Here is a 24,695-nt window from a genome sequence, read left to right as displayed (position 1 = left end):
GGTGTCCCTGCCCATTACTCCCCCCTGCCTGACACCCATTAATTCTGCATCATCTTGTGAGAGAAGGGGATCCAGTCCTGCACAGCAGAGTCGAGAAGTCGGTGGTATATTAACTAATTGATCTCATAGCATTGTATTTTCAGAATGATTCTCCATCTCACTTCTTCTGCATCCCAACATTGCCCAGTTTCTGTCTATGCATGACTGTAAAGTGTTTCTCACCGAGTTCTGTGCAAGGAAGCTAAGGTCCCTGCCCTAAGGCCATACAGTTTAGTTAGATATTTGTTAGGGGTTTAAAGAGTACATGCTTTTCTCTCCAGTGGGCAGACATGCTTCAGCTACTAAGTCATTTGTCATCATGTTGCCCATTCACCTGGTTTGGTTAGCTCCCTGTGAGATTTTCTCTGTACTTGACTATTACTTAAACAAGGAGTCAGCAACCTTTCTGAGGTGGAGTGTTGAAATTTGATCTTTTGACGTCTATGTATGGTCCATGTGTTGGTGATACATTTCAAAATCACTTACAGTCCTACTTACACCTGCTTCATTAATAGACAAATTAAGGTTCAGAGCTTTACTTTTTAGGTGGGGATTGGTAGCATTATCTGGTGTTTGGTTAATCCACAAGTAGCATGGCTTTCAGCAAACTCCCAGATGCCTGGAGGAGAAGGGGCAGGACTGTGGTCCCACCTTGTGTGCTGATGAAAATTGGTTTCACATGCCACTCATGGAACTGCTGCCAGGTGTTGCAGACCCATGACCTAACCAATGCCAAGGTATATATAAATTGTGTCACCTGGCTGGTAGAACCCCACTTTCTAGATTGTTAACAGCTATAGAGTATTTACGTTGGTCTTGTTACAATAACATGCTCTAATAATCACTTTGCTTCTCTTCCTTCACAGACAGCTTGAACATTTCTGTGCCTGACTGCAACATTCAAAATGTCATGGCAGCTTTCAACCTAACCACCTCTGAGACTTCAACATTCATTCTAATGGGCATCCCAGGCCTAGAAACTGCTCATATGTGGATTTCCATCCCATTATTCATTTTTTATGTGATTGGCCTGTTGGGAAACTTAAGTCTTCTCTATGTTATAAGCAATGAGCAGACCTTGAACAAGCCAATGTACCTTCTGCTTCGCATGTTGGCACTCACAGAAATTGGAACATCGACCTGTGTTGTTCCAAAGGCAATGTGGATATTTTGGTTCAATTTGAAAGACATTACAATGAGTGGCTGCCTCACCCAGACATTTTTCTTTCACATGGGTTCTGTGATGCACTCAGCTGTCCTCTTGACCATGTCCTTTGATCGCTATGTTGCTATATGTAACCCTCTGAGATACACCACCATCATCACCAATGCACGGATAGCTAAACTAGGGCTAGTGGGTTTAATAAGAGCTGTTCTATGCATCTTGCCCATGCCCCTACTCCTCCAAAGGCTGCCGTTCTGTGCCAACCACATTATCCCCCATACGTACTGTGACCACATGTCTGTGGCAAAGACATCTTGTGGCGACATCACGGTCAATAGGATGTATGGCTTAGTGATAACATTTTTAGTCTATGGGTTGGACCTAATATTCATTGCTCTGTCCTACAGTCTGATCTTCAGGGCTGTCTTCATTATCTCTTCCAAGAAAGCCCACCAGAAAGCCCTCAATACTTGCACAGCCCACATTTCTGTGATGCTTATGTCTTATCCTCCTGGCTTCGTCTCAGCTGTCCTACACCGGTTTAGTCAGGGCATTGCTCCATACATTCACATCATCCTGGCCAACCTCTACTTCCTCATCCCTCCCATGCTCAACCCTATCGTTTATGGGGTCAAAAACAAAGAGCTTCGTGATAAAGTCTGTAAATACACCTGTGGAAGATGATTCCTTGGGCCACAAACTTTAAGTCTGTGTGTCAAGAGGCGGAAAAGATATCATCTTGTTCAACAAGGTTGCTCTGTCTCAGTTTAGTTGAGATCAGCATTATAATGGTTCAAAGCCTGAGAAAGTCACCACAATCAACATCTCAACACTCCATGAATGGGCACTTCGAAGCTCCCTATATTTGAAGATCACTTGATCTCTTTCAGCACCACCCATAACCCCCTGTAGCCAGACAAGAGTCTCCCCCTTATAAGCCAGCTTGTTGCCCCCCGCCCCCACTGAGGTGCCTCACAAGCACACAGGGCACGGAAACAGCTGCTGACAGCACAGTCTTTGATGCCTGTCATTGAGGCCCAGATGTGCTAGCTCATCATGACCCTGAGAAACGGAAAGTACAGCTAAAAGGCTAACAGGCCAAACTGTCAACAAGGGGGTGGGGGGGCCTCAGGAAATCACCCCAGCTGGCATTGATGGATTTGATGCACACACATCCATGCCAGAAGACGAATCTCCGTCCTTGTTAAAGAATGTCCTGTACTCCCAAAATTGCTTATCTCCTGTCTTACAAGTGCAAATTAAGTAAGACTTGCCCTTGTAACAAACTGGCATCACAAAAGACAGACCAGTACGATCTAACACCATAGAAAAGAAAGAGAATATGTGACTCAAGGGGTATAAAGATGGGCCCAGCAGCACTCTGACTCTGAGTGCATTCCCACCTACTATCTGCTGGTCGGGTCAGGTGATTGCCTCCCGAGATCCACAACTGGGGACGCCCAACCTCGTATTCATCTTTCGGTGGAACTGAGTGACCGATCCTGGCTTGGCTATGCAGGCATTGAGAGACGCAAGGAGGGTAAGATACACCCACATTAAGGTCTCTTTTTGGTGTACACAGATAAAGAATTAGAGCTCTGTAACTAGATGTTGTTGTATTAAGATATCATTGTGTTAGATGGTAACAGATATCTCTGTATTGGATTGTAACGTAACCTGTTAACACCTGTACTCTGCTAGCATATAAGAAGTAGACAATAGCGTTTTGTAACTGCACGCTTATAACTGTAGCTTAAATAAACTTGCAACCAGTTAATATCTGAGCCTGACTACTGTTACTCTGTCACTGCAACACAGCCGACACAATATAAAAGAACTTTAACCATTTGGTTACCACAGCCTGGCCATAGGTGAGAGTGCTAGGAGCTCCCTGCTCTAGCAGTAAAAAACTGGGTTGTTTAGGACCCAGGGGCATCCGTCAGCCTGGCCCGGGCTGCACGTTGCAGAGAGCTCCGTGCTTTAGCAGTTAAAGACTCGGATGATAACAAGAGCATAGTTGGTACCTCACTGCACATTACCCAGCCACTGGCTAACACCCCCAACCTCCTTACACACTGTCTCTCAGCCCTTTCACGTTTTTTGGACTACCTGATGATAGTGCAGCTTTTTCACGCAAGGTCTTTTTTTCCTTTAGACATTGTGGTGATGTCCACACAGTAGCATTATTCCTGAATAAGCTATAGCACGTGTTCAGCTATGTCGAAATACAGCGTCTACACACACTATAACCAATTTCAAAATAGACCTATTGGATGTACTTATTTCTACATACACTCTATTCCCTGTCTACGTAGCCCCTATTATGAAATACATATTTTAGATTAGGTGCAATTCCTCGTAGGATTAGGTTTGCCTATTTTGAAAGAAGGCATCAGCCATTATGAAATTATTTCAAAATAGCAGCTGGATTGTGTGGACGCTCACATAGTTATTTGAAATAGCAACTGCTATTTTGAAATAATTGCTGTGTAGACATGTGAGAACAGGGTTCTTGACCAGTTTGCCAGAAACGGTTGATTCATTTTTTTTCAAGGACAAAGAATACGTATGCAACGCTAAACTCCTTTATCATATGTACAGGTGAACCACTGAGTTTATGCAAAGACCCACATCCATGAGAAAATGTTTGCAGTAGTCCCTACTGATATATATGGCCAGGTGCAGAAACTCTTTTTCTTCTGATGAAGCCAGAGAAGATTAAATGCTGTCTTTTCGAGACTGAGTGTGGGTCAACACTACAGAGCTTTGTTGACAGAAGTTATTGTCAGGAGATATTTCCCGACAGAACCTCTGTCGACAGAACACATCTAAACCTAATAAAGGATCACCCCTGTTGATGGTCTCTTTTGACAGAGAGTGGTCAGAGTGCCCAGACCTCTGTTGACAGAACAACCAACCAGAAGGTCAGCTAACAAGCTGCCCTGTGAACCAGAAGCCCTCTCTGTCCAGGGCTATTTTTTTTGACAGAATCCGTCAATAGAGTTGTTATGTCTTGTATGGGAGTGACTTAACTCTTCTGAGAAAACTGCTGAATTCTGTCAACAGTTTCTCAACAGGACACATTTGTAGTGTGCAATCTCCATGAGTTTTGCCAACACAATCCCAGTTTTAGGTATCAAACAAAAGTTTTCTATTTCTTAGTTGATGTACAGTCCACTACAGCTGGGTCTACGTGGAGGGATATTGCTGGCAGCTTCATGCTCATGAGCAGTCTTGCAATTGCAGATGGCTGCTTATTAGCATATTAAGGGCTGGCATAATGGGCCAGCAACAGAGGAGCTTTTGCCAGCAGAGGCATGTCCACATGGCCTGTTTACTGCTGGTAGTAGTTCCTTCAGACAGAGAGATCTCACACTGCACTGCTAATTAGCTGCACTATTATGCTAATGAGTGGCCATTTGCAATTGTGAGACTGCTCATTAGCATGAAGCTGCCAGTAATATCCTTCTAAGCAGTCCCAGCCTGTAAGTTTCAAAAATGGATTGGGCCACTTTCTGTTAGTTTTTAAGTGATTTCAGGCTAAAGAAATCTGGCAAACCTGCAGCAACTCAGTCTGAGCTGGAGTCAGAGCAGCAGCAGTCTGGACACAAGGGCCAGAGAAGTAGCCCAGCAGACAGAACTTGTAGAAGACAGAGACACAGCACTGACAGGAGACTTGGATCTGGATTGGTTGTGGAGCAGCAGTTCTGAAGCAGGGACGGGTACCAGCACCTGGGGAGCTGAAAACCTGGAGCTGAGTTAGTACAGACCTCAGGGAGCTAGGGCTGAGCAATGACAGGGAGGTGCATTGCAGGGGCCTGGATTGAGGATTGCAACTTTACGAGGAAATACTATGGCAGCTGAACACATTGGCCAGCTGTGGAGAGCAAAATGGAGCCATGGGATCAGCACCCAGTGCACAGACACATCAGCAAACAAGAGGGCTTGAAAGCTAGATTCAGAAGAGGGGAAGTGTTCTCCAGGAGGGGATCCAGCCTGTGGCATCTCCTCTGTGGGCAGCAGGGGAAAGGAATGGGCCCAGTGTGTGCTTAGGGAAAGAGGAATTGTGGAGTTTCCTGCAGGGCAAAGCCTCAGTTCCCATCTGTGGAATTCCCCTTTGGATGGGGACTGAATGATATATGGGTGTTGGGGGCAGGCCTTGGTTCATGTCCCTGATGTGTCCCACAGGTGGAGAAGCTGCGACACCTGGAGGCAGCGGGATCCAGGTCACAGAGTGGGACACCTCAAGTGGGAGAGGAATGTATAACAGTTCTCAGCACCAGTGTTTCCGCAGCTGGATGGTTGGTTCTCTGCTCCTGGCCACAAAGGTTGTCATGAGCTCTCTACAGTGGTGGGACCAGTGGCTGGCAGAACTCCTTCCACATCCAGCTCTGTATCTGAAGGCTAGGAGGATGCAGTTTAGGGTGGGATGGCCACTTACCTCCTCTGGTGACCCAAAAAGTGGGCAACCCTGTCCACAGCTGGCCACTGTCTTCATGGTGTGGCTGCCCCAGGAGGTCATTCTGCAGAACCCCCAATTGTGTATCATGCCCTGAACAAACTCCTGTCCCAGATCCAGGACTAGAAATGATAGGACCAGTATAACTGGTCTGCACCTTGGTGGTGTTCCACACCTAAAATGTCGAGGTGCATACTGCCCTAAAGGATATAGGTCGGCAATGTCCCAACATTACCAACCTAACTAGCCAAACAGGTGAGTGCCTAGTTCGGCAGAAACGGGGCTTGGCAGATACCATCACAGGCTGGCAGATGCAGTAATATCCAGTGCCATGGAGGATTAGGCACCAGCCAGGCCAACTGACTGATCCTGAATATCTTGAAGGATCTGTCAGATTCCGTGTCTTCTTCATTGGTTATACCAGATTACCTAGACTGATTCCATCCTACAATAGTTGACCGCTTTGCTCCAGTATAACTGTGCCACTGACCAATCCCCTCCCTTTCCATATAATGGGGAACAATCAGACTCCAGACACATCCCATTTTCCTGCCACAACCAAACCCTGACCTTGCTTTAACCTAGGGTAAAAAGAAGCTGCATGTGAAATTTGGTAGTCCTAGCACTTACCTTTTTTTTAAACTTGGGCAAAGCTGGACGTACACAAATCCATGTGGCTGGATCACATGCATCTGAGGGTGCTGATGGAGTTGGCTGACGTGATTTCAGAACTATTGACCATTATTTTTGAAAATGTGATCTTGGGAGGTTCTAGATGATTGGCAAGCAGCAAATATGGTGCCCATCTAGGCTCACAAGCTGGAGGCCATGGGATGCATTTGGGAACCTCCTTTTTGAGGAGGTCAGTAAGAGGGGCAGTGATGGAGGAGAAGCCCGAGATGAAGAGGTGGTAATACCCTGCTAACCCCAGGAACTGGCACACCTGTCTTTTTGAGGATGGAGGGGCATACCACTGGAGGGCTTGGACCTTCCCCACCAGGGGTCTTACCATGCCCTTCCCCAAGGTGTACCCTAAGTAGGTGGTCTCATCCCTTCTGAGGTGGCATTTTGCTGGGTTCACCATCAGGCCAGCTTCTTGGAGGGACTGCAATATGGCTGTTGCATGTTGGAGGCGGGTCTGCCAATCTCAGCTGTAGATCACTATATCGTCCAAATATGCTGCGGTGTATTGTCTGTGGGGATGTAGAATCCTTTCCATTAGGCACTGGAATGTAGCTGAGGCACCATTCATCCCAAAGGGCATGGTCTGGAATTGGAAGAGTCCAAAGGGAGTGGTGAAAGCCATCTTCTCCTTGGACTCAGGTGTGAGGGGGGGTTTGCCAATAGCCCTTTGTTGAATCAAGGATAGTGATGTACTCTGCTTCCCCAAGCCGATCGAGCAGGTCATCCCCCTGGGGCATTGGGTGGGCATCGAATTTGGACATGGGATTTAACTTCCGGAAGTTGATGCAAAACCAGGTGCTCCCATCTGGCTTGGGAACCAGGACTACTGGGCTTTTCCATTCGCTGAAAGACTCCTTGATTATGCCCAATGCTAGCATTGACTGCAGTTCTTGCTTTACCACCTCTCTCAACTTCTGGGGAAGAGGTTGGGGTGTCTCCTGGACCTTAACCCTGGGTTTGATCTGGATATGGTGAACAGCTAGGTGAGTTTGACTGGGTTTTGCTGAAAAGACAAAGGAGAAGTTGGTGACTAACTCCTGGGCCTGAAGCCTCTGTACCAGGGTAAGTTTGGGCCCATTCTGGACCTCCCCTGGGTTTGCCACCTCTGCTGCCTGGGACCCCAGTTCTGGGTCTGGTGGGTAGGGGGTGATTAGTAACCCTTTCTGGGCCTTCCAGAGTTTTAAGAGATTTACGTGGTAGATCTGTCACCCATTATGCTTACTCTGCTGGTCCACCTCATACTTCACTGGGCCCACTTGCTGGATGATCTCATAAGGCCCCTGCCAGCGGGTGAGGAGTTTAGAGTCTGTACTTGGTAGTAGCAGTAGCACTTAATCTCCCACTTGAAACTCACAGAGTCTTGCTTGTTTGTTATAAGTTGACTCCTGGGCCTGCTGTGTTTGGAGGAGGTTCTCCTGGGCAAGTGTACCTAGAGTTTCGAGCCTCTCCCATAGGCTGAGAACACATTGCACCACGTTACTGCTTTGGGAGGGCTGTTCCTCCCACATCTCCCTTACTAGGTCCAGAGTACCCCATGGCTGCCTTCTATACAGGAGTTCAAAAGGTGAAAACCCTGTGGAGGCCTGGGGCACCTCCTGAACTGCAAACATGAGGGCAGGGAGAAGCTGGTCTCGGTGATGAGCATCTGACAGTACAAACTTGTGGAGCATTGCCTTCAAAGTCCAATTGAAGAGTTCTACTAGTCTTTTGGTTTGGGGGTGATAGACGGACATCTGGAGTCTCTTGATTTTTAACAGCCAGCAAAATGGTTGCACTGTTTGGGACATAAAGTTTGTCCCTTGATCTGTTAGGATCTCCTGAGGGACCCCAACCCAAGAGAAGATGTTCATGAGCTCAGTTGCCACCCTCTTGGCACTCATTGAGCATGGTGGAATGGCTTCTGGGTAGTTGGCTGCATATTGAATGATGAGGATGAACAGGTATCCAGCTGCACTCTTCTGCAGGGGGCCAACTATATTGATGCCAATCCTCTTGAAGGGTATATTCATGAATGGGAGGGGAACTAATGGGATTTTGCCATGAACTGAGGTGCTGTGAGCTGGCACTCTGGGCAGGAGGCACAGAAGTCTGCAACCATTCTGCGGATCATGGGCTAAAAGAAGCAGTCCAAGATACTAGCCAGTGTCTTGTCTCTTCACAGGTGTCCTGCCATGGGGATGGCATGGGCAAGCCACATGACCTCTCTCAGAAGAACCAGGAGAGCCAGGAGCTGATGGTGCACTTCTCCCATCTGTGGGTCATTCTCTACATGGTACAGATGGTCTCCCTGGATTTCAAAATGGGGAACTGTCCCTTTGGAAGGGCTCCAGTGATCTTCCCTTTCACTACCGCCACCTGATCGTATGCTCAGCTCAGCTCAGCTCAGCGTCTGATCTGCCCACTGCTCCCCCACAAAGTCTGAGGGTCGTGCAAGGACTGTGGATCAAAGAAGTGGGGGCGGCTCCCTCTCTAGTTGATGGGGACCCGGGTCCACGTGGGATGGTGCTGGCACCTGAAGTCCCTTCCCCTGAGTCCGCCACTTTCCCTACTCCAGCCAGAGTTGTGGTCCCCCCAGTTACCGTGATCAATGGCTGGAGTTGCTGTTCCCTAGATGAAGACTTCCCAAGTCCTGCTAGTAGTTCTTGAAAAAGTTCCCAGTCTCTACCCAGTATCACTGGATAGACAAGGTCTGGGACCAGAACGACCATCACTAGTTCTTCGTGCCTCCCCACCCATAGGGTCACCCGGGTGCAGGGATAGCCCTTCACATACCCTTGGATGCACTGCAGCCTGATGGTGTGTTGAGGGGACCCTACATCAGGCACGAGCGTTTCCTGAACGAGGGTCTGGGAACACCCTGAGTCAATCACCTCATCAGGTGCTGGATGTCCTGTTGCCTCTGTCCCATTGACGTACACAGGGATGGTCAGCTTGGCGGGGCCTTGGGGGTGCGCCCGTGTTTGTGGGGATCAGAGCTTCCCAAAGTTGCATTCCATGTATGAGCAGAGTAGCAAAGAGTGCCCAGTGCCCCCACATGTGAAACAGGAGTCCTGTTCCTGGGTGGCCTTTGGGGGGCAGAGGGATTTAGGCTGAGGGATTTGGGCTTGTTTAGTTTACAGAAGAGAAGACTTAGAGGTGATTTAATGGCAGCCATCAACTTCCTGAAGGGGAGCTCTAAAGAGGAGGGTGAGAAACTGTTCTCAGTGATGTCAGATGACAAAACAAGGAGTTATGGTCTGAGGTTGAAAAGTAAGAGGTGCAAGTTAGATATTAGAAAAAAACGACTTCATCAGGTGGGTGGTGAAGCATTGGAATGTGTTGCCTAGAGAGGTGGTGGAATCTCCATCCCTTGAGGTTTTTAAGTCCCAGCTGGTCAAGGTCCTGGCTGTGATGACTTAGTAGGGGTTGATCCTGCTTGAAGCAGGGGGCTGGACTAGATGACCTCCTGAGGTCCCTCCCAGCCCTAGGATTCTATGATTCTGTGATGGAGAAGCAGCCAAGAAGGCAGAGCTGGCAGGAGCAGGAGACATGACACTGACTGGAGGCTAGTAGCTGAGCTGGATGCAGAGCAGTGGTTCTGAAGTGTTAATGGGTAACTGCACCTGGAAAGCTGAGGTTCCAGAATTCTTTAAGCACAGACCACAGACAGCCAGGGCTGAGCAATAGCAGAAATTGTAGTGCAAAAGCCAAGAGTGCGGATTGCAACTTCACCAGAAAATAACATGGCAGTCAAGCACAATGACTAGCTGTAGAGAACAAAGTGGTTCCGTGGGCGTAGAGGGGCTGTGCATATAGACATCAGCAGAGAAGAGGGCCTTCATAGCTGGACTCAGAAAGGAGGAAGTGTTCCCAGGGAGGGGTGGTGGGTTGCAACATCTCCTCTGTGGGTGTGGAGAAGGGAATGGGCTATGACTCCCAACTCCAGTGAGTCATCAGACGTAGGTGGGCTATGGTGTTTCCTTCAAGGCAAGGTGAAGGGCATGCCAGAATTCCTAGTCCTGGCTTATCCTTTGGATGGAAGCTATGCCATGGTATCTCTTCTGAGGGTGAGGTGGATGGTGGGCCTCGATTCCTGGCCCTTGTGTGTCCTCCAAATGGAGGGGCTGCAACATCTTCACTTGAGACATGAGGAATCGAAACACACAGTCTCCTCATGTGAGAGGGGACTGAGTAGTCGTCCTCAGCAATGGTGTATCTACAGCAGGGTGGTTGGGCCTCTGCTCCTGTCTCAGTGGTGGTCGCCATGGGAACTACAGTGGTGGGAGTGAGTGTCTGTCAGAGTTTCTTCCACATGCAACTCTGTGTCTAAGGGTTTGGAAAGAGTGGTTTGGGGTGGCATAGCCACTTACATTATCTGGTGGTCTGCAAAGTAGACAGCCTTGTCCAGAGCTGGCTACAGTCTTCCTGGTGTGGCTGTCCCCTGGATGTCGAAATGCATACTAGATGACCCCTGTTCTGGCTTCCTGCATTGCTCGCTCTGCAACACTACTGTGCAAATAATTAATCACCTTGCTTTCCGTGTTTCAGAAAACAATTACAATTCAGGCACATCCCATTTTTCTGGCACAACCAAACCAGGACCTTTCTTTAGGTTAAGATAAAAAGAAACTGCATATGAAATTTGGTAGTCCTAGTTGTTATCTTTTTTTGAAACTTGGACAGATGACTAGGAAAGAGTAAAAATATATTTCTCAAGCATGCAGGGCTATAATCAGGAAGGCCAAAGCACAATGGGAGTTGCAGCTAGCCAGGAATGTGAAAGGGAACCAGAAAGGCTTCTATGGGCATTTGGAAGATGGCTGTCCTAGATGACTGGAAAACAGCAAATGTAGTGCGCATCTTCAAAAAAGAGGAAGAAGGAGAATTTGGGGCACTACAGACTGGTCAGCCTCAATTCAGTCCCTGGAAAAGTCATGGAGGGAATCCTCAAGTAAACCATTTAGAAGCACTTAGAGGAGAGGAAAGTGATCAGGAATAGTCAATATGGATTCACCAAGGACAAGTCATTGCAGGCCAGCCTGACTGTGTCTGTGATGAGGTAACTGGCGCTGTGAATATGGGGAAGGCAGTGGACACAATATACTTGAACTTTAGCAATCCTTTTGATATTGTCCCTCCACAATATCCTTGCCAGCAATTTGAAGAATCAATTGAACAAATAGACTATTAGGTGGATACAAAGCTGGTTATGTTATTGGGCAAAATGGGTACTGATGTACAACCCAATGTCTGATTGGTAGCTGGTATCAAATGGAGTGCCCCAAGGGTCAGTTCTGTGGCTGGTTTTGCTCAAAATCTTTATTAATTACTTGCATGAGGGGATGGATTGCATCCTCAGTAAATTTGTAGATGACCCTAGTCTAGGGGGAGAAGTTGATACACTTGAGGGTAGTGATAGGTTCTACAGAAAGTTTGAGAAATTAGAGGACTGGGCCAAAAGAAATATGATGAGGTTCAACAAACACATACAGAAATGCAGAATTCCGCGCTTAGAACAGAGGAATCCCAAGAATTATACCAGGCTGGGAACTGACTGGCTAAGCAGCAGTTCGCAAAACAGGACCAAGGAATTACAGTGGATGGGAATCAGGATATGAACCAGAATTACTAGCAGATATAGGGAGGTAATTATTCCCTATTATTCAGTAGTAGTGAGGCCACCTCTGGAATATTGTGTCTAATTTTGGGCTCTCAATTACTGAAAGAATGAGGGCAATAAAATTATTGGGGCGGGGGCTGGAACATATAACTTCTGAGGAGAAGCTGAGAGCTTTGATCTTATTTAATCTATAGAAGGGAAGAGTGAGGGCAGTATTTGATAGCAATTGTCAGCAACCTGAAGTGGCATTCTAAAGAGGATGGATATAAGCTGTTCTCAGTGAAGACAGATGACAGAATGTGGAACAATGCTCTCAAGTTGCAGAGGAAATGGTCTAAGTTGTATATTTGGGAAATCTTCTTCTGTAGGAAAGTGGTGTAGCTCTCAAACAGGTTACCTAGTCAGGTGGCAGTATGTCTTTCCCAAGCAATCTTTAAGTCCTGGCTTGACAAAGCTCTGGCTGGAATGATTAATATGGGGTTGGTCCTGCTTTTAGCAAGGGTTTTACTTAGTGACTTCCTAAGGTCTCATTCAACCCTCTGATTCCGTGAGTCTAATGAACAGACAGACAGACAGACACACACACGTGCACACACACAAACTCACAGACAGACAAATGCATTAAAATATACATATAAAGAGAGAGAGAGAGACTAGCAGGATACGCCTTTCAAAGTGAAGCCGGTTTTAGATAAATACGGTTTTCAGAATTTTTTTCATATTAGACACTGATATTACAAATTTTGAATAACACCCTGTAGTAACACAACGCCTTGTATGAGATGGCCATCTGATGTAGTTAGAGTTCACAAATATGTATCCAATGTAAACATTACAAAGCGAAACTGGGAAATACTTTTAATGACACACCTCTGGAGAAAGAAGGCATTTCTATGCTCTTCACCATTCATCAACACAAGACCATGTCATCTGGCCTACACTGGGTGGCTGTGATTTTTCTGTGGTCAATGCATTTGATTCTATCAATCTGTGGTTACGTGTGACAGTACACAGCTTTGATGAAGTACGCTGATTTTCGGTCCCATAACTTGGGGCATCCTTAACACACATCATGCAGATGGAGGACAATACACACACAAAAAGAAAACTGGGCTGAACATTTGTAAGCTCCGGCTTGTCCTGGCAAGCTGAGCCCCAATTATCATTACATTGCTTTACTCCTCTGGGAAGTGCCCAATCATTAGATCTCCAGGGTCTAATTTGTGCTCATACCACTGACCCCATACATCAGTGAATTGTCTTTGAATGGCTAACATGAGACCCCACAGGGACTGAACGGGATTTTTTTAAAGGTGTCCAGCACCCTCAGTGTCAGACATGTAAGATTCATACGCTGATTCTCTGCCTTACTGTCTCGGGAAGGAGATTTCTGTGTGGGACTGTGGTGAGTTGCATGTTTCTGCAATACAGTTTAGTGTTAAGGGCTGAGCAAAGATTCCAGAGCTCATGTCCAGAATCATTTAGAAAAGAATTTACCAGCAAAACGACTTAAACTGTTTATTATTCTCAGAAATATCCAGAAATTTACCAGATAAAACATGAACTAAAGACATATGGGACATAGTTTATCAAAATACATTTGTCATTAAAATCATTTCTTCATTTCTGACTGGTCCTTCTTTCTGCTTTGGTAGCTTCCTTTTTTCTGCAGATTTTTCCTCTAGTTCGGTCTGATACAAAATCAATCAGTCATCTCCAGTGACATCGGCGGGAGAAGTTCCAAAGTCTCAAAGGACAGGTGAGCTTATTGGGATCAAAGAAGAACTGACATGAGAGTTGCTGAATTTCAAACTCAGAGGCTGAAAGGTTGAATGCAATCGGCATAACAATTTCCTTCAGGGAAGGTGAGGGCTTTGCTCAGTCTGTGCCCCTGCATCTTTGCTGTAGAGAGGACAAGATGCAGTAATAAGAAAATCAGGTTGCTGGCTCTGGCTCAGAGGAAACCAGTCATTGTGGCAATCTCACCAGAGAAGATCCAGGAATGCTCAGTGTGTGGGCGTAGGATGGAGGAGATGTGTCCTGTTGACACCACAGTGGTATGGATTCCAGAACCACATTGATAGGGAATGGTCAGCCTAGGTATTACGTAGCTCAAATAGGTGTATTGAGGCCCCCTGGGGCAGGAAGAGTGTCAGACTGTAATGTAACATGCACTGTAGCATAGCAGGTTGACTCAGACACCATCTGTCATCAAGACCATTCCTGCTCCCATGAAATGCAGCATGAGGGAAGGTTGAGTTTCTAATGGCTGCAAAGTATTAAAGCATTTTGTCTTTGGAAGATTTCCTCACTGGCTCCTTTTCGTCTCCATGTCATCTCTCTCTTTCATGGGGTGTGTCTATCTCCTTCCCTCCACAGGCTGAACTGCTGCTGGGCTTCCCTTCACCACCAGAAAGGCCTTTCAGGCTGATCTCACCTTATCCCTGGTTCAGGCAGACAGTGAGTTTAAGCTAGTCTGAGGAGGTATTTCTTCGAGTTTCAAGTGGAGGATTTTGCATCAAGTTTTGGTCCTAAATGAGGGAATACATGGTGTGTCAGGGCTGGAGTTTCTAGTGGTGGGGGATGTCATGGACAAGAAGCCATGAATGGGAACTGTGGGGTAGAAAGTGGTGGTACACAGTGAAGGAAACAAAGCTGGGTACTGTACAAAAATGGGATGTACACAAAGAATCAGGCAATACTGGTCACTGCTGTGGGGACAGGAAGTGTACAGGGATAGGAAAGCAGTGCTGCAGATGGTGGGGGCAGGGAGCAGGAGGGGTGAGGGTAGATGGCCATCTCTGCTGAAATGTAAATTTTCTTTGGGATTAGTGCTCCAAGGCCATCACTGGTAGATTTCCTGGCTCTGATTGTTTTTAAGTAGGTCTTAGGTTCTCTTTGGCCTGGCAAGTCACAGACCTGCAGCCTGGATGTCACAGTCTTTAAAACACCGTTTACAGATCATAGAAGATGTCAAAGTAAAAATATTATTTCATGAATCCAATTCTCCTATTTGTACGCATGTCTCATTTTTGTAGCTGAGGCTATGAGTAATCAGAAGTCATTGACGTGTTTTCATAGAAAGTACTTTACTCCTTCAAATCATGATGTCTGTTGAGCTGTGTTTGTTTGTGTGCTCCTTTTGTTATGGAATCTCTGGTCAAGTAGAAGGAATGGCAAACTCCAAGAGAATCACCACTAAGCCCACAATGATTAAGGGACAAAGGCACCAGGCCATATATATTGTCAGTGGAGCACAGTAATAGGTCCTGTTACACTCAAAGAGGATACAAAGAATGGATGGCCCTGACACTGGACGCAGCTCTGTCACTGGCACGAGTTTTCACTTTCCCCTCTGCTGGACAAGGACAGACCCTCTGACATACGTTGTCTTATATAGACATCACAAAGTTGTACAGGGTTCCTGAGGTAGGATTGTGACAACCTCTGACATCCCTGGGTGCCGCCCAACACCCTATGCATGGTTGTTCAATCAAAAGATCACTATCTATTGTGCTGTCATCATAAACTCACCCTGAACCACTGCCAGCATGGTCCTGTTATCAGTACAGAGTGTGGCGGTATCAAGATATCTCCTGGGTAGGTGGTTTGCTGCCACCCTTCTGCAATGAGTTAGGTACAATTATTTCCGTAATATCAGCCCTGTTCTAGCCAGATTCTGTGAGCAGCCCCTGCCTTTTGCGTACAGATCAGCTTTGATTTATTTTATAAAAGTCTTGACTGCTTTTGTCTAGGCCTCAGGCTAGGATGCGTTAGTCCCTTGTGCATGCGTCAGGAATTCAAACATACTTACAACTGGATAATACCTACTAGGCAGGATACTTTCTGTTTAGATAGGTGGATAGAAAGGGCTTACTCCGGGCAAAGATCCATTCGGGAAACTAGTAGGCCTTAGGAAGAGCTCCTCTCTCTGAGAACACTCCAGACACCATATAAGTAATGAGCACTATAACTCTATAAAGGTGTACAAGCAAGACAATTCTGCATGGCACCTTCAGAAGTCTGTTCATTTCCCACAAGCTGGTCTGGGGACCACATTCTGAAAGAAAGGGTTCCTGCCCTATTCTAAAGCTATTTAAGCCAGGAGTTACACCATCAGTGGTTCTGGACTCCCAACACAAGGGGACTCCTAGTAACACCGGAGGAGGTAGAACTGATCTGGGGACATGGATGGACTCAGGCTGAAGGGATTTCTAGCCTGTGCATGGAACCATGAGAAATCCAAACTGTAGTTCATAAACTTTTCTATTTTTTGATCTTAACCCAGGGTACCTTCATGTGAAACGCCTTGTTCATCTCCTTTGAATCATTCTCATTGCCATTCCCTGCAACCAGAGAAACAGAAAAGTGGAAGGATCAGTGGGCCAGGAGGCAGACAGAGAATAGATGTTGTGAGTCCAGAAAATTTACTCTTCTGGTCACATTACCTGTGTTGCTCAGCACAGCATCTGTACTCTCCCAGCCTAGGAAGCTTCCAGCCATAGAGTAAACCTGAGAGGATTCCTGTTGCAGTGCAGAGCCCAGAGGAAGAGTGCATTAATACAGCCACATGCCTTGGGGCCTGGATAAAGCACAGTTGGAGCACCCCACTGAAGGTAACTTGGGAAGGGGAGAAAACAGGGATAGTGTGGGGTTCCCTTGCTCAGGGTGGAGTAGGGACATGGGGGGCTGTTACCTTCCCTCCCTTTGAGGGGCAACTTCCTCTTTAACTGGTGTACCTCCCCTTTACACAACAGTGCCTGACACCCCTTTATTTATGCATTATCTCATGTGAGATGTATGCCCACTGCTTCAGGTTTAGTCCAGAGGCCAGTGGGGTATTGACTGATATCTCATAGCATTGTCTTTTCAGAATGATTCTCCATGTACCTGTTCTGGAGCCCAGTGTTGCCCAGTTTCTGACTGTGCTTAACTGGAAACAGCTCTTACAGAGCTGTATGCCATTATGACCAGGTCCCTCCTTGAGTCTACACACTTTAATTAGAAAATTGGTAGGTGTTGGAGGAGAATGTGCTTTTCTTAGAAATAATTGAAGACACACATCTCCCAGAATTGGAAGGGACCTTGGTAGGTCATCTAGTCCAGTCCCCTGCCCTCTTGGCAGGACCAAGCACCATCCCTGACATCTATTTACCTCAATCCTTTGATGGCCTTCTCAACGATTCAGCTCACAACCGGCGGTTCAGCAGGCCAGTGCTCAAACCACTGAGCTATCCCCCCCCCACAGGCCAGAAAAGCTGCAGTTACAGTCATCACTTTCACTTGCCATTCTGCTGCCCATGCACATGGGTCGGTGAGCTTCTTGTGAACATTTCTCTTGACTTCACCATGACCTAAACAATTCCACTGAATCTATAAATCATGACATCGAATTGCTCATCTTCCAATCCCCTTCTAAATTGGTTACAACTATAAAATATGTGCCATGGTACTTGTTATAACACAGTTGCTATAATAATCAGTGTGCGTCTCTCCTTTCACAGACATCTTGAGCATTTATGTGCCAGACTGATACATTCAGAATTTAATGGCAGCTTTCAACATCACACCCCCTGAACCTTTCACATTCATCCTGATGGGCATCCCGGGCCTGGAGTCTGCTCACATCTGGATTTCCATCCCATTATTCATGGTTTACATGATTGGCTTGTTGGGAAACATAACTCTTCTCTGTGTTATAGGCAATGAGCAGACCCTAAACAAGCCAATGTACTTCCTGCTCTGCATGCTGGGTCTCACAGAAATTGGAACGTCAACCTGTGTTGTTCCAAAGGCAATGTGGATATTTTGGTTCAATGTGAAAGAAATTACTATGAGTGGCTGCCTCACACAGATGTTCTTCTTTCACACGGGTGCTATGATGCATTCAGCCATCCTCGTGACCATGGCCTTCGATCGCTACATTGCCATATGTAACCCTCTGAGATATACCACTATCCTCTCCAATGCACGGACAGCTAAGTTAGGGCTAGTGGGTTTAATAAGAGCTATTCTCTGCATACTGCCAATGCCCTTCCTCCTGAGCAGGCTGCCTTTTTGTTCCAGACGCATTATCCCCAATACGTACTGTGACCACATGTCTGTGGCAAAGACATCATGTGGGGACATCACAGTCAACAGCATGTATGGGTTGATGATAGCGTTTGTAGTCAGTGGATTTGACCTAATGCTCATTGCTCTGTCCTACAGTCTGATCATTAGGGCCGTCTTCATTATCTCTTCCAGCAAAGCCCACCACAAAGCCTTCAATACCTGCACAGCCCACATCTCTGTGATGCTTATGTCTTATTCTCCTTTTTTTATCTCAAGTATGACATACCGTTTCAGTCAGGGCATTGCTCCACACATTCACATCATCCTAGCCAACCTCTATTTCCTAACACCCCCCATGCTCAACCCTATTGTTTATGGGATCAAAAACAAAGAGCTTCGTGACAAAATTGGAAAATACCTCTGTGGAAGGTGATCCCATAGGACACTAAATTTAAGCCTGTGTGCAAGAGGGGGAAGGGATAGTGCCTTGTTCAACAAGAGTGCTCTGTCCCAGGTTTGCTGAGCTCAGGATTATGGTTATTCAAAACCTGAGAAGCTCCTCACAACTAGCATCATTTCACACCCTAACAGTATAATAATATGGGTTTTTTTCTATAACCGTATCGAAAGGCCACCTCTGAAGCCAAAAGGCAAGTGTGGAATCTGAATGAACTGGGCCCTAAAATTTGGCTTAGTCTGCATACCTGCTTGGCGGCCCTAGAGTGGGTTGCAAGAAGATAAGGAGGATGTGACTGTTGGTTGTTGGACTTCCAAGTAGGCGTGTCTTTATCCTTTGCTTGCGTCTGTGTAACCGATAAGGAAGTATCTGTTCTTTGTCCTGAAAAACTGGAGATATCCAGTTGTTACAGAAGATGTGATTTTCCTTCATTTTAACAACCTTGCTTTCCTAATTCCATAATTGCCTCCGTATTTGTACCTGAGAAATCTGTGCAGTATGAAGACTATACAAACCTTGTAACTTTCTTGCCAAGGCGGGCCTCTGTGTCAGTTAGTGAAGACTCCCCACAGCAGCTACTTGTCTTTTAATAAAGTTGCCTCTGGCAAATCTGAGATAACCACAATGTGAAGGCTGTGTTTTCTTCCACAAAAGGCATCAGCCATTAATAGTAAAGTTAGGAGTCACATATTCACTTTCCATCTAAATTTCTTTACAGTAGTGTCACAACTGGCTGGTAGAAGGAGACCCCATCCTAATACCACCTTCGGTCACCAGATAAAAAAACCCATATCTCAAGATCTCACCCAGGCCCCCCTTCCTCAGCCACCCTCCCCAGGCCCCCCTCACCCTTCCCCCTTTCCCCCTATTTCTGCAACCGCACCATCCGTGGTCCCAGACAGCCTTCCGAGACCACTGGAACACCAATGCCTGGGGTCACTGCCTGCGCCGGGACGGACCTACCACCGCTGGGGCCACCACCGCACCACATATGACCCCGAGGTGGCTGCGGCCCTCTGACGCCAGGTGGACCTCATGGAGCGGAGGCTCCAATTCGAGCAGCGGGAAGCCACCTGGTGCCAGGAGGCCTGGCGTGAGTTTATGGCCACCTTCAACCAGGTGGCCGACACCTTTGAGGAGCTGGTGACCCATCTGCCCCCCCGATGTCCTCCGTGCTGCCCTCCCCGCCACCCCACCCACTGATGTCCCTCCTGCTGCCCCACCTGCTGATGTCCTGCCTGCTGCCCTGCCTGCTGATGTTCTGCAGCTGCCCTGCCTGATATCCCGCCTGCTGCCCTGCCTGATGTCCCGCCTGCTGCCCCACCCACCAGCTCCTCAGGGCAGGTGCCACCCTTGGCTGAGGACTTGCCTCGGCCATACCTCACCATCCTCCCGGCCCCCAGCTGGCCTCGCTGGGGACCCCGGCTGAGAGGGGGACCGGCCAGCTGAACACGGTGGGGCTCGCGCCCTTCCACCCTCACCCCAGACTGATGGGCTGATGTGTGGCCTGCCCATGTCTCCCCGCCGTACATAGTCGTCCCCACCCTGTATATAGTTATTTATAGTTGACCCCCCTGTACATAGTTTATTAGAGATGTCCGCACTTGTATATAGCTATTATTTTCATTGAATCTGTTTTATTTTCTTGTATTATACGCTGAAAGGAGGTGACATTTTTTTCCTGTAAATAATGATAGTTTTATTTTTCCAAAAACCTGTGTCCCATGTGCTTTTGGTGAGGGTGGGGTGTAGGTGCTGGGATGGGGTGCAGGGATGGCTGGGGAGTTGCTCACTGGGCTTCCTGGTCAAAGTACTCCCTTAGGGCCTCCCGGACCTGGACCCTGCCCTGGTGGGCCTGGCGGCTCGGGGTGGCAGCTGGCTGGGGGTTGGCTGTTGAGGCCTCCTGTGACCAGCCCTTCACGAAGGCCTCCCCCTTGCTTTCCACCAGGTTGTGGAGTCTGCAGCAGGCCCCCACAACCTGGGAGATGTTTGGGAGGCCCAGGTCTAGGTGTGCCAGGAGGCAACGCCAGCGGCCTTTCAGGCACCTGAAGGCTCACTCAACCACTTGTCAGGCATGGTTGAGTCGGGCATTGTAGCGCTCCTGGCTATCAGTGAGGTGGCCTGTATAGGGCTGCATAAGCCAGGGCTGGAGGGGGTATGCCACATCCCCCCACAAGGTAGAGGGGTACGGTGATGGTATCCCCCAGAGGGATCTCCCTCTGGGGGATGTAGGTCCCCACCTGCAGTCGGCGTCATGGTCCCGAATTCCAGAAAACACGGGTATTGGGGGTAGAGCCGGGCCAGCCCACGTAGATGTCCTGGAAGTGGCCAGGGCTGTTGACCATGGCCTGCAGGACAATAGAGTGGTAGCCCTTCCCGTTGATGTAGCGGCCACCCTTGTGGTCTGGGGCATGGATGGGGATGTGGGTCCCATCAACGGCTCCAAAGCAGTTGGGGAATCCCATGGTGGTGAATCCCTCGACGGCCGCGTCCAGGACCCCAACTCAGACAACCCTCTTCAGCAGCAGGGAATAGAGTGCACACACCACCTGTGGGGAGGGAACATGGGTGCCTGTGAGGGTTTGCAGAGTGTGACCCCATCACCCAGGCCCCCTTACTCAGCCACCCTCCCCAGGCCCCCCTCACCCAGGTTACCCTCCCCAGGGGGTTCAGCACCAGGCCTCCTTACCTCCATGAGGACAACCCCGACTGTGGCCTTTCCCACTACAAACTGCTGTCCCCGGGTGGAGGGAGAAGTCATAGGGAGGAGCTACATGGGGGGATGTTCCCTTCCCTCTCCTTAGGGCGCAACTTCTGCTTTAACTGGTGTATCTCCCCATTACATCGCAGTGCCTGACTCCCCTTTTTTTATGCATTATCTCATGTGAGAAGTGGATCCTGTACTGCAGGTTGAGTCCAGAGGATAGTGGAGTATTGATTGATTTCTCATGGCATTGTCTTTTCTGAAGGAATTCACCATCTCACCTCTCACCTGTTCTGGAGCCCAGTGTTGTCCAGTTTCTGACTGTGCATAACCTGGAAACAGCTGTTTAAAGAGTTGTGTGCCATTATGGCAGGTTCATCTTGGCGTCCATATACTTTAATTAGAAATTTGTTAGATGTTTGAGGAGCATGTGCTTTTCTCTCCAATGGGCAGACATACTTCAGTTACTGCCATCACATTCATTTGCCATCCTGCTGCTCATGCATGTGGGTTTGTAAGCTTCCTCTGAAAATTTCTCTAGACTTGACTATAAACAAACTCATTGAGTTTATAAATCATTTCATCTAATTGCTCTTCTCACTGCCCTTTCTAGATTTGTTATGACCATAAAGTATGTACCATGGGACTTGTTATAACAGAGTACTATAATAATCACTGTGATTCTCTTCTTTCACGGACACCTGGAGCATTTCTGTGCCAGATTGATACATTCAGCATTTGATGGCAGCTTTCAACCACACCTCCCCTGAACCTTTCACATTCATCCTGATGGGCATCCCAGGCCTCGAATCTGCTCACATCTGAATTTCCATCCCATTATTCATTATTTGCATGATTGGCTTGTTGGGAAACACAAAACTCTTCTCTGTGTTATAGGCAATGAGCAGACCTTAAACAAGCCAATGTACTTCCTGCTCTGCATGCTGGGTCTCACAGAAGTCGGAACATCAACCTGTGTTGTTCCAAAGGCAATGTGGATATTTTGGTTCAATGTAACAGAAATTACAGTGAGTGGCTGCCTCACTCAGATGTTCTTCTTTCATACGGGTTCTATGATGCACTCAGCCATCCTTGTGGCTATGGCCTTCAATCGCTATGTTGCCATATGTAACCCTCTGAGATACACCACCATCCTCACCAATGCAGGGATAGCTAAGCTAGCGCTAGTGGGTTTAACAAGAGCTGTTCTCTGCATCCTTCCCATGCCCCTGCTCCTGAGCAGGCTGCCATTCTGTGCCAAACGCGTTACCCCCAATACCTACTGTGACCACATGTCTGTGGCACAGACATCATGTGGGGACATCACAGTCAACAACATGTAAGGGTTGGTAATAGCTTTTGTAGTCAGTGGGTTTGACCTAATGCTCATTGCTCTGTCCTACAGTCTGATCATCAGGGCCATCTTCATTATCTGTTCCAGCAAAGCCCACCTCAAAGCCTTCAATACCTGCACAGCCCACATCTCTGTGATGCTTATGTCTTTTTCTCCTTTTTTTATCTCAAGTATGACATACCGTTTCAGTCAGGACATTGCTCCACACATTCACATCATCCTGGCCAACCTCTATTTCCTAACACCCCCCATGCTCGACCCTATTGTTTATGGGATCAAAAACAAAGAGCTTCGTGACAAAATTGGAAAATACATCTGTGGAAGGCGATCCCATAGGACACTAAATTTAAGCCTGTGTGCAAGAGGGGGAAGGGATAGTGCCTTGTTCAACAAGAGTGCTCTGTCCCAGGTTTGCCGAGCTCAGATTTACGGTTATTCAAAACCTGAGAAGCTCCTCACAACTAACATCATTTCACACCGTAACAGTATAATAATATGTTTTTTTTTCTATAACCGTATCGAAAGGCCACCTCTGAAGCCAAAAGGCAAGTGTGGAATCTGAATGAACTGGGCCCTAAAATTTGGCTTAGTCTGCATACATGCTTGGTGGCCCTAGAGTGGGTTGCAAGATGATAAGGAGGACGTGGCTGTTGGTTGATGGACTTCCAAGTAGGCGTGTATTTCTCCTTTGCTTGCATCTGTGTAACTGATCAGGAAGTATCTGTTCTTTGTCCTGAAAAACTGGAGCTATCCAGTTGTGACAGATGATATGCAGCAATGAAGACTATAAAAGCCTTGTAACTTTCTTGCCGAGGCGGGCCTCTGTGTCAGTTAGTGAAGACTCCCCACAGCAGCTACTTGTCTTTTAATAAAGTTGCCTCTGGCAAATCTGAGATAACCACAATGCGAAGACTGTGTTTTCTTCCACAAAAGGCATCAGCCATTAACGGTAAAGCTAGGAGTCACATACTCACTTTCCATCTAAATTTCATTACAATAATATCACAACAGGCTGGTAGAAGGAGACCCCATCCTAATGCCACAGAGGAAACTTAGTTAGCATCATTTTGTCTGGCAAGAAGCTATGTATCGATAGCTGAGGTTGTAGTATGTTCATTCTACGATGATTGTCCTCATTTCCCTATTGGTTTTCTGTATGATCTCTTTCTGGTTTTTAATTGATTCTGTGTGCTATGTGATTATTTTTCCTTATTGTATGTCAACTAATGTGGTGGGATATGATTGTTTAGATAATTATGTTAAATTATACTAATTATAAATTAGTCAAGACACAGCTAAGAAGGACAAGTTTCATGACATAAATTGGGGCCCAAGAAGGAAAACAGCAGGAAAGAAGAAGAAGAAGAAAGAAAATGTCCTGATAGAAGAACTCTCCTCCAAGACACAGCCTAATGCCAGAACTGACAAATTTCCTCTGCATAACAATGAGGTGCAGCAACCAGCATTCAGGAGACTAACTTTGTTTGGCAACAGGGGAAGTCTGCCTGCCTTTATCAGGATTGGTGACCATGACACTGTGTGCTTGGCATGTATGCTACTTGCTTGGTAATTGTCAATAAATAGAGAATAAGAATATTACTGTGTAAAGAAAATTTTGTAAGTAACAACTGTGTCACTAGTCACTTCTACGTTCCCTCTTGCTGACCATCGTGTGATCTCTTTTAGCACCACCTAGCCACTCCCACCCTCCCAACTCCCTCTCACTCAGCACTTCCATGTCTTCTAGACTACCAGAAAGTACTGTAGCTTATTTTTTTCTGTAGAAGGTCCAGGTTTCACAGCCATATAGGAGACTGGTCAGGACTACAGCCTTGTACACTTTCAGTTTAGTAGACTGTCAGATATTGTGCTGATTCAACACTCGTGCTCTCAGACTTCCTAGTGCCTGGTTGGCCAGGCAGATTCTGGCACTGATTTCTTTCTCAAGGGAGCCATCATTGGCTATCACACTGCCAAGGTACTTGAACTCCTCTACTGTTTTTAACTCTGTTTCTTCAAGAAAGATTGAAGTGGGGAGAACAGCAGATCCTGGAGCAAGTTGAAATGGTACCTTGGTCTTTCCTAGACTGATAGAGAGAGAGGATGTGGAAACAGCTTAAATATTTATTTTTTTTCCCCTCTATATTCACATAAAATGTTGGCTCCCAGAGTGCTGCACT

General features: G+C 47.1%; 2 protein-coding genes across 2 annotated transcripts; both read left to right on the top strand.

The window, feature by feature from the left end:
- The first annotated feature begins 949 nt into the window (after nt 1-949).
- On the top strand, nt 950-1,888 carry LOC142007622 (olfactory receptor 52N4-like). The gene has a single exon (XM_074984310.1). It carries the CDS (start codon nt 950-952, stop codon nt 1,886-1,888), a length of 939 nt encoding a protein of 312 aa, XP_074840411.1.
- A 15,606-nt stretch (nt 1,889-17,494) lies between these two features.
- LOC142007621 (olfactory receptor 52N2-like) lies at nt 17,495-18,433 on the top strand. The gene has a single exon (XM_074984309.1). The coding sequence runs from the start codon at nt 17,495-17,497 to the stop codon at nt 18,431-18,433; it is 939 nt and encodes a 312-aa protein (XP_074840410.1).
- The last annotated feature ends 6,262 nt before the right edge of the window (nt 18,434-24,695 follow it).

This window comes from Carettochelys insculpta, chromosome 1 (assembly GCF_033958435.1).
Source record: "Carettochelys insculpta isolate YL-2023 chromosome 1, ASM3395843v1, whole genome shotgun sequence".
Classification (NCBI taxonomy): domain Eukaryota; kingdom Metazoa; phylum Chordata; order Testudines; family Carettochelyidae; genus Carettochelys; species Carettochelys insculpta.
The sequence above is the reverse complement of the archived record's forward strand: the minus strand, read 5'-3'. Positions and strand labels throughout refer to the sequence as shown.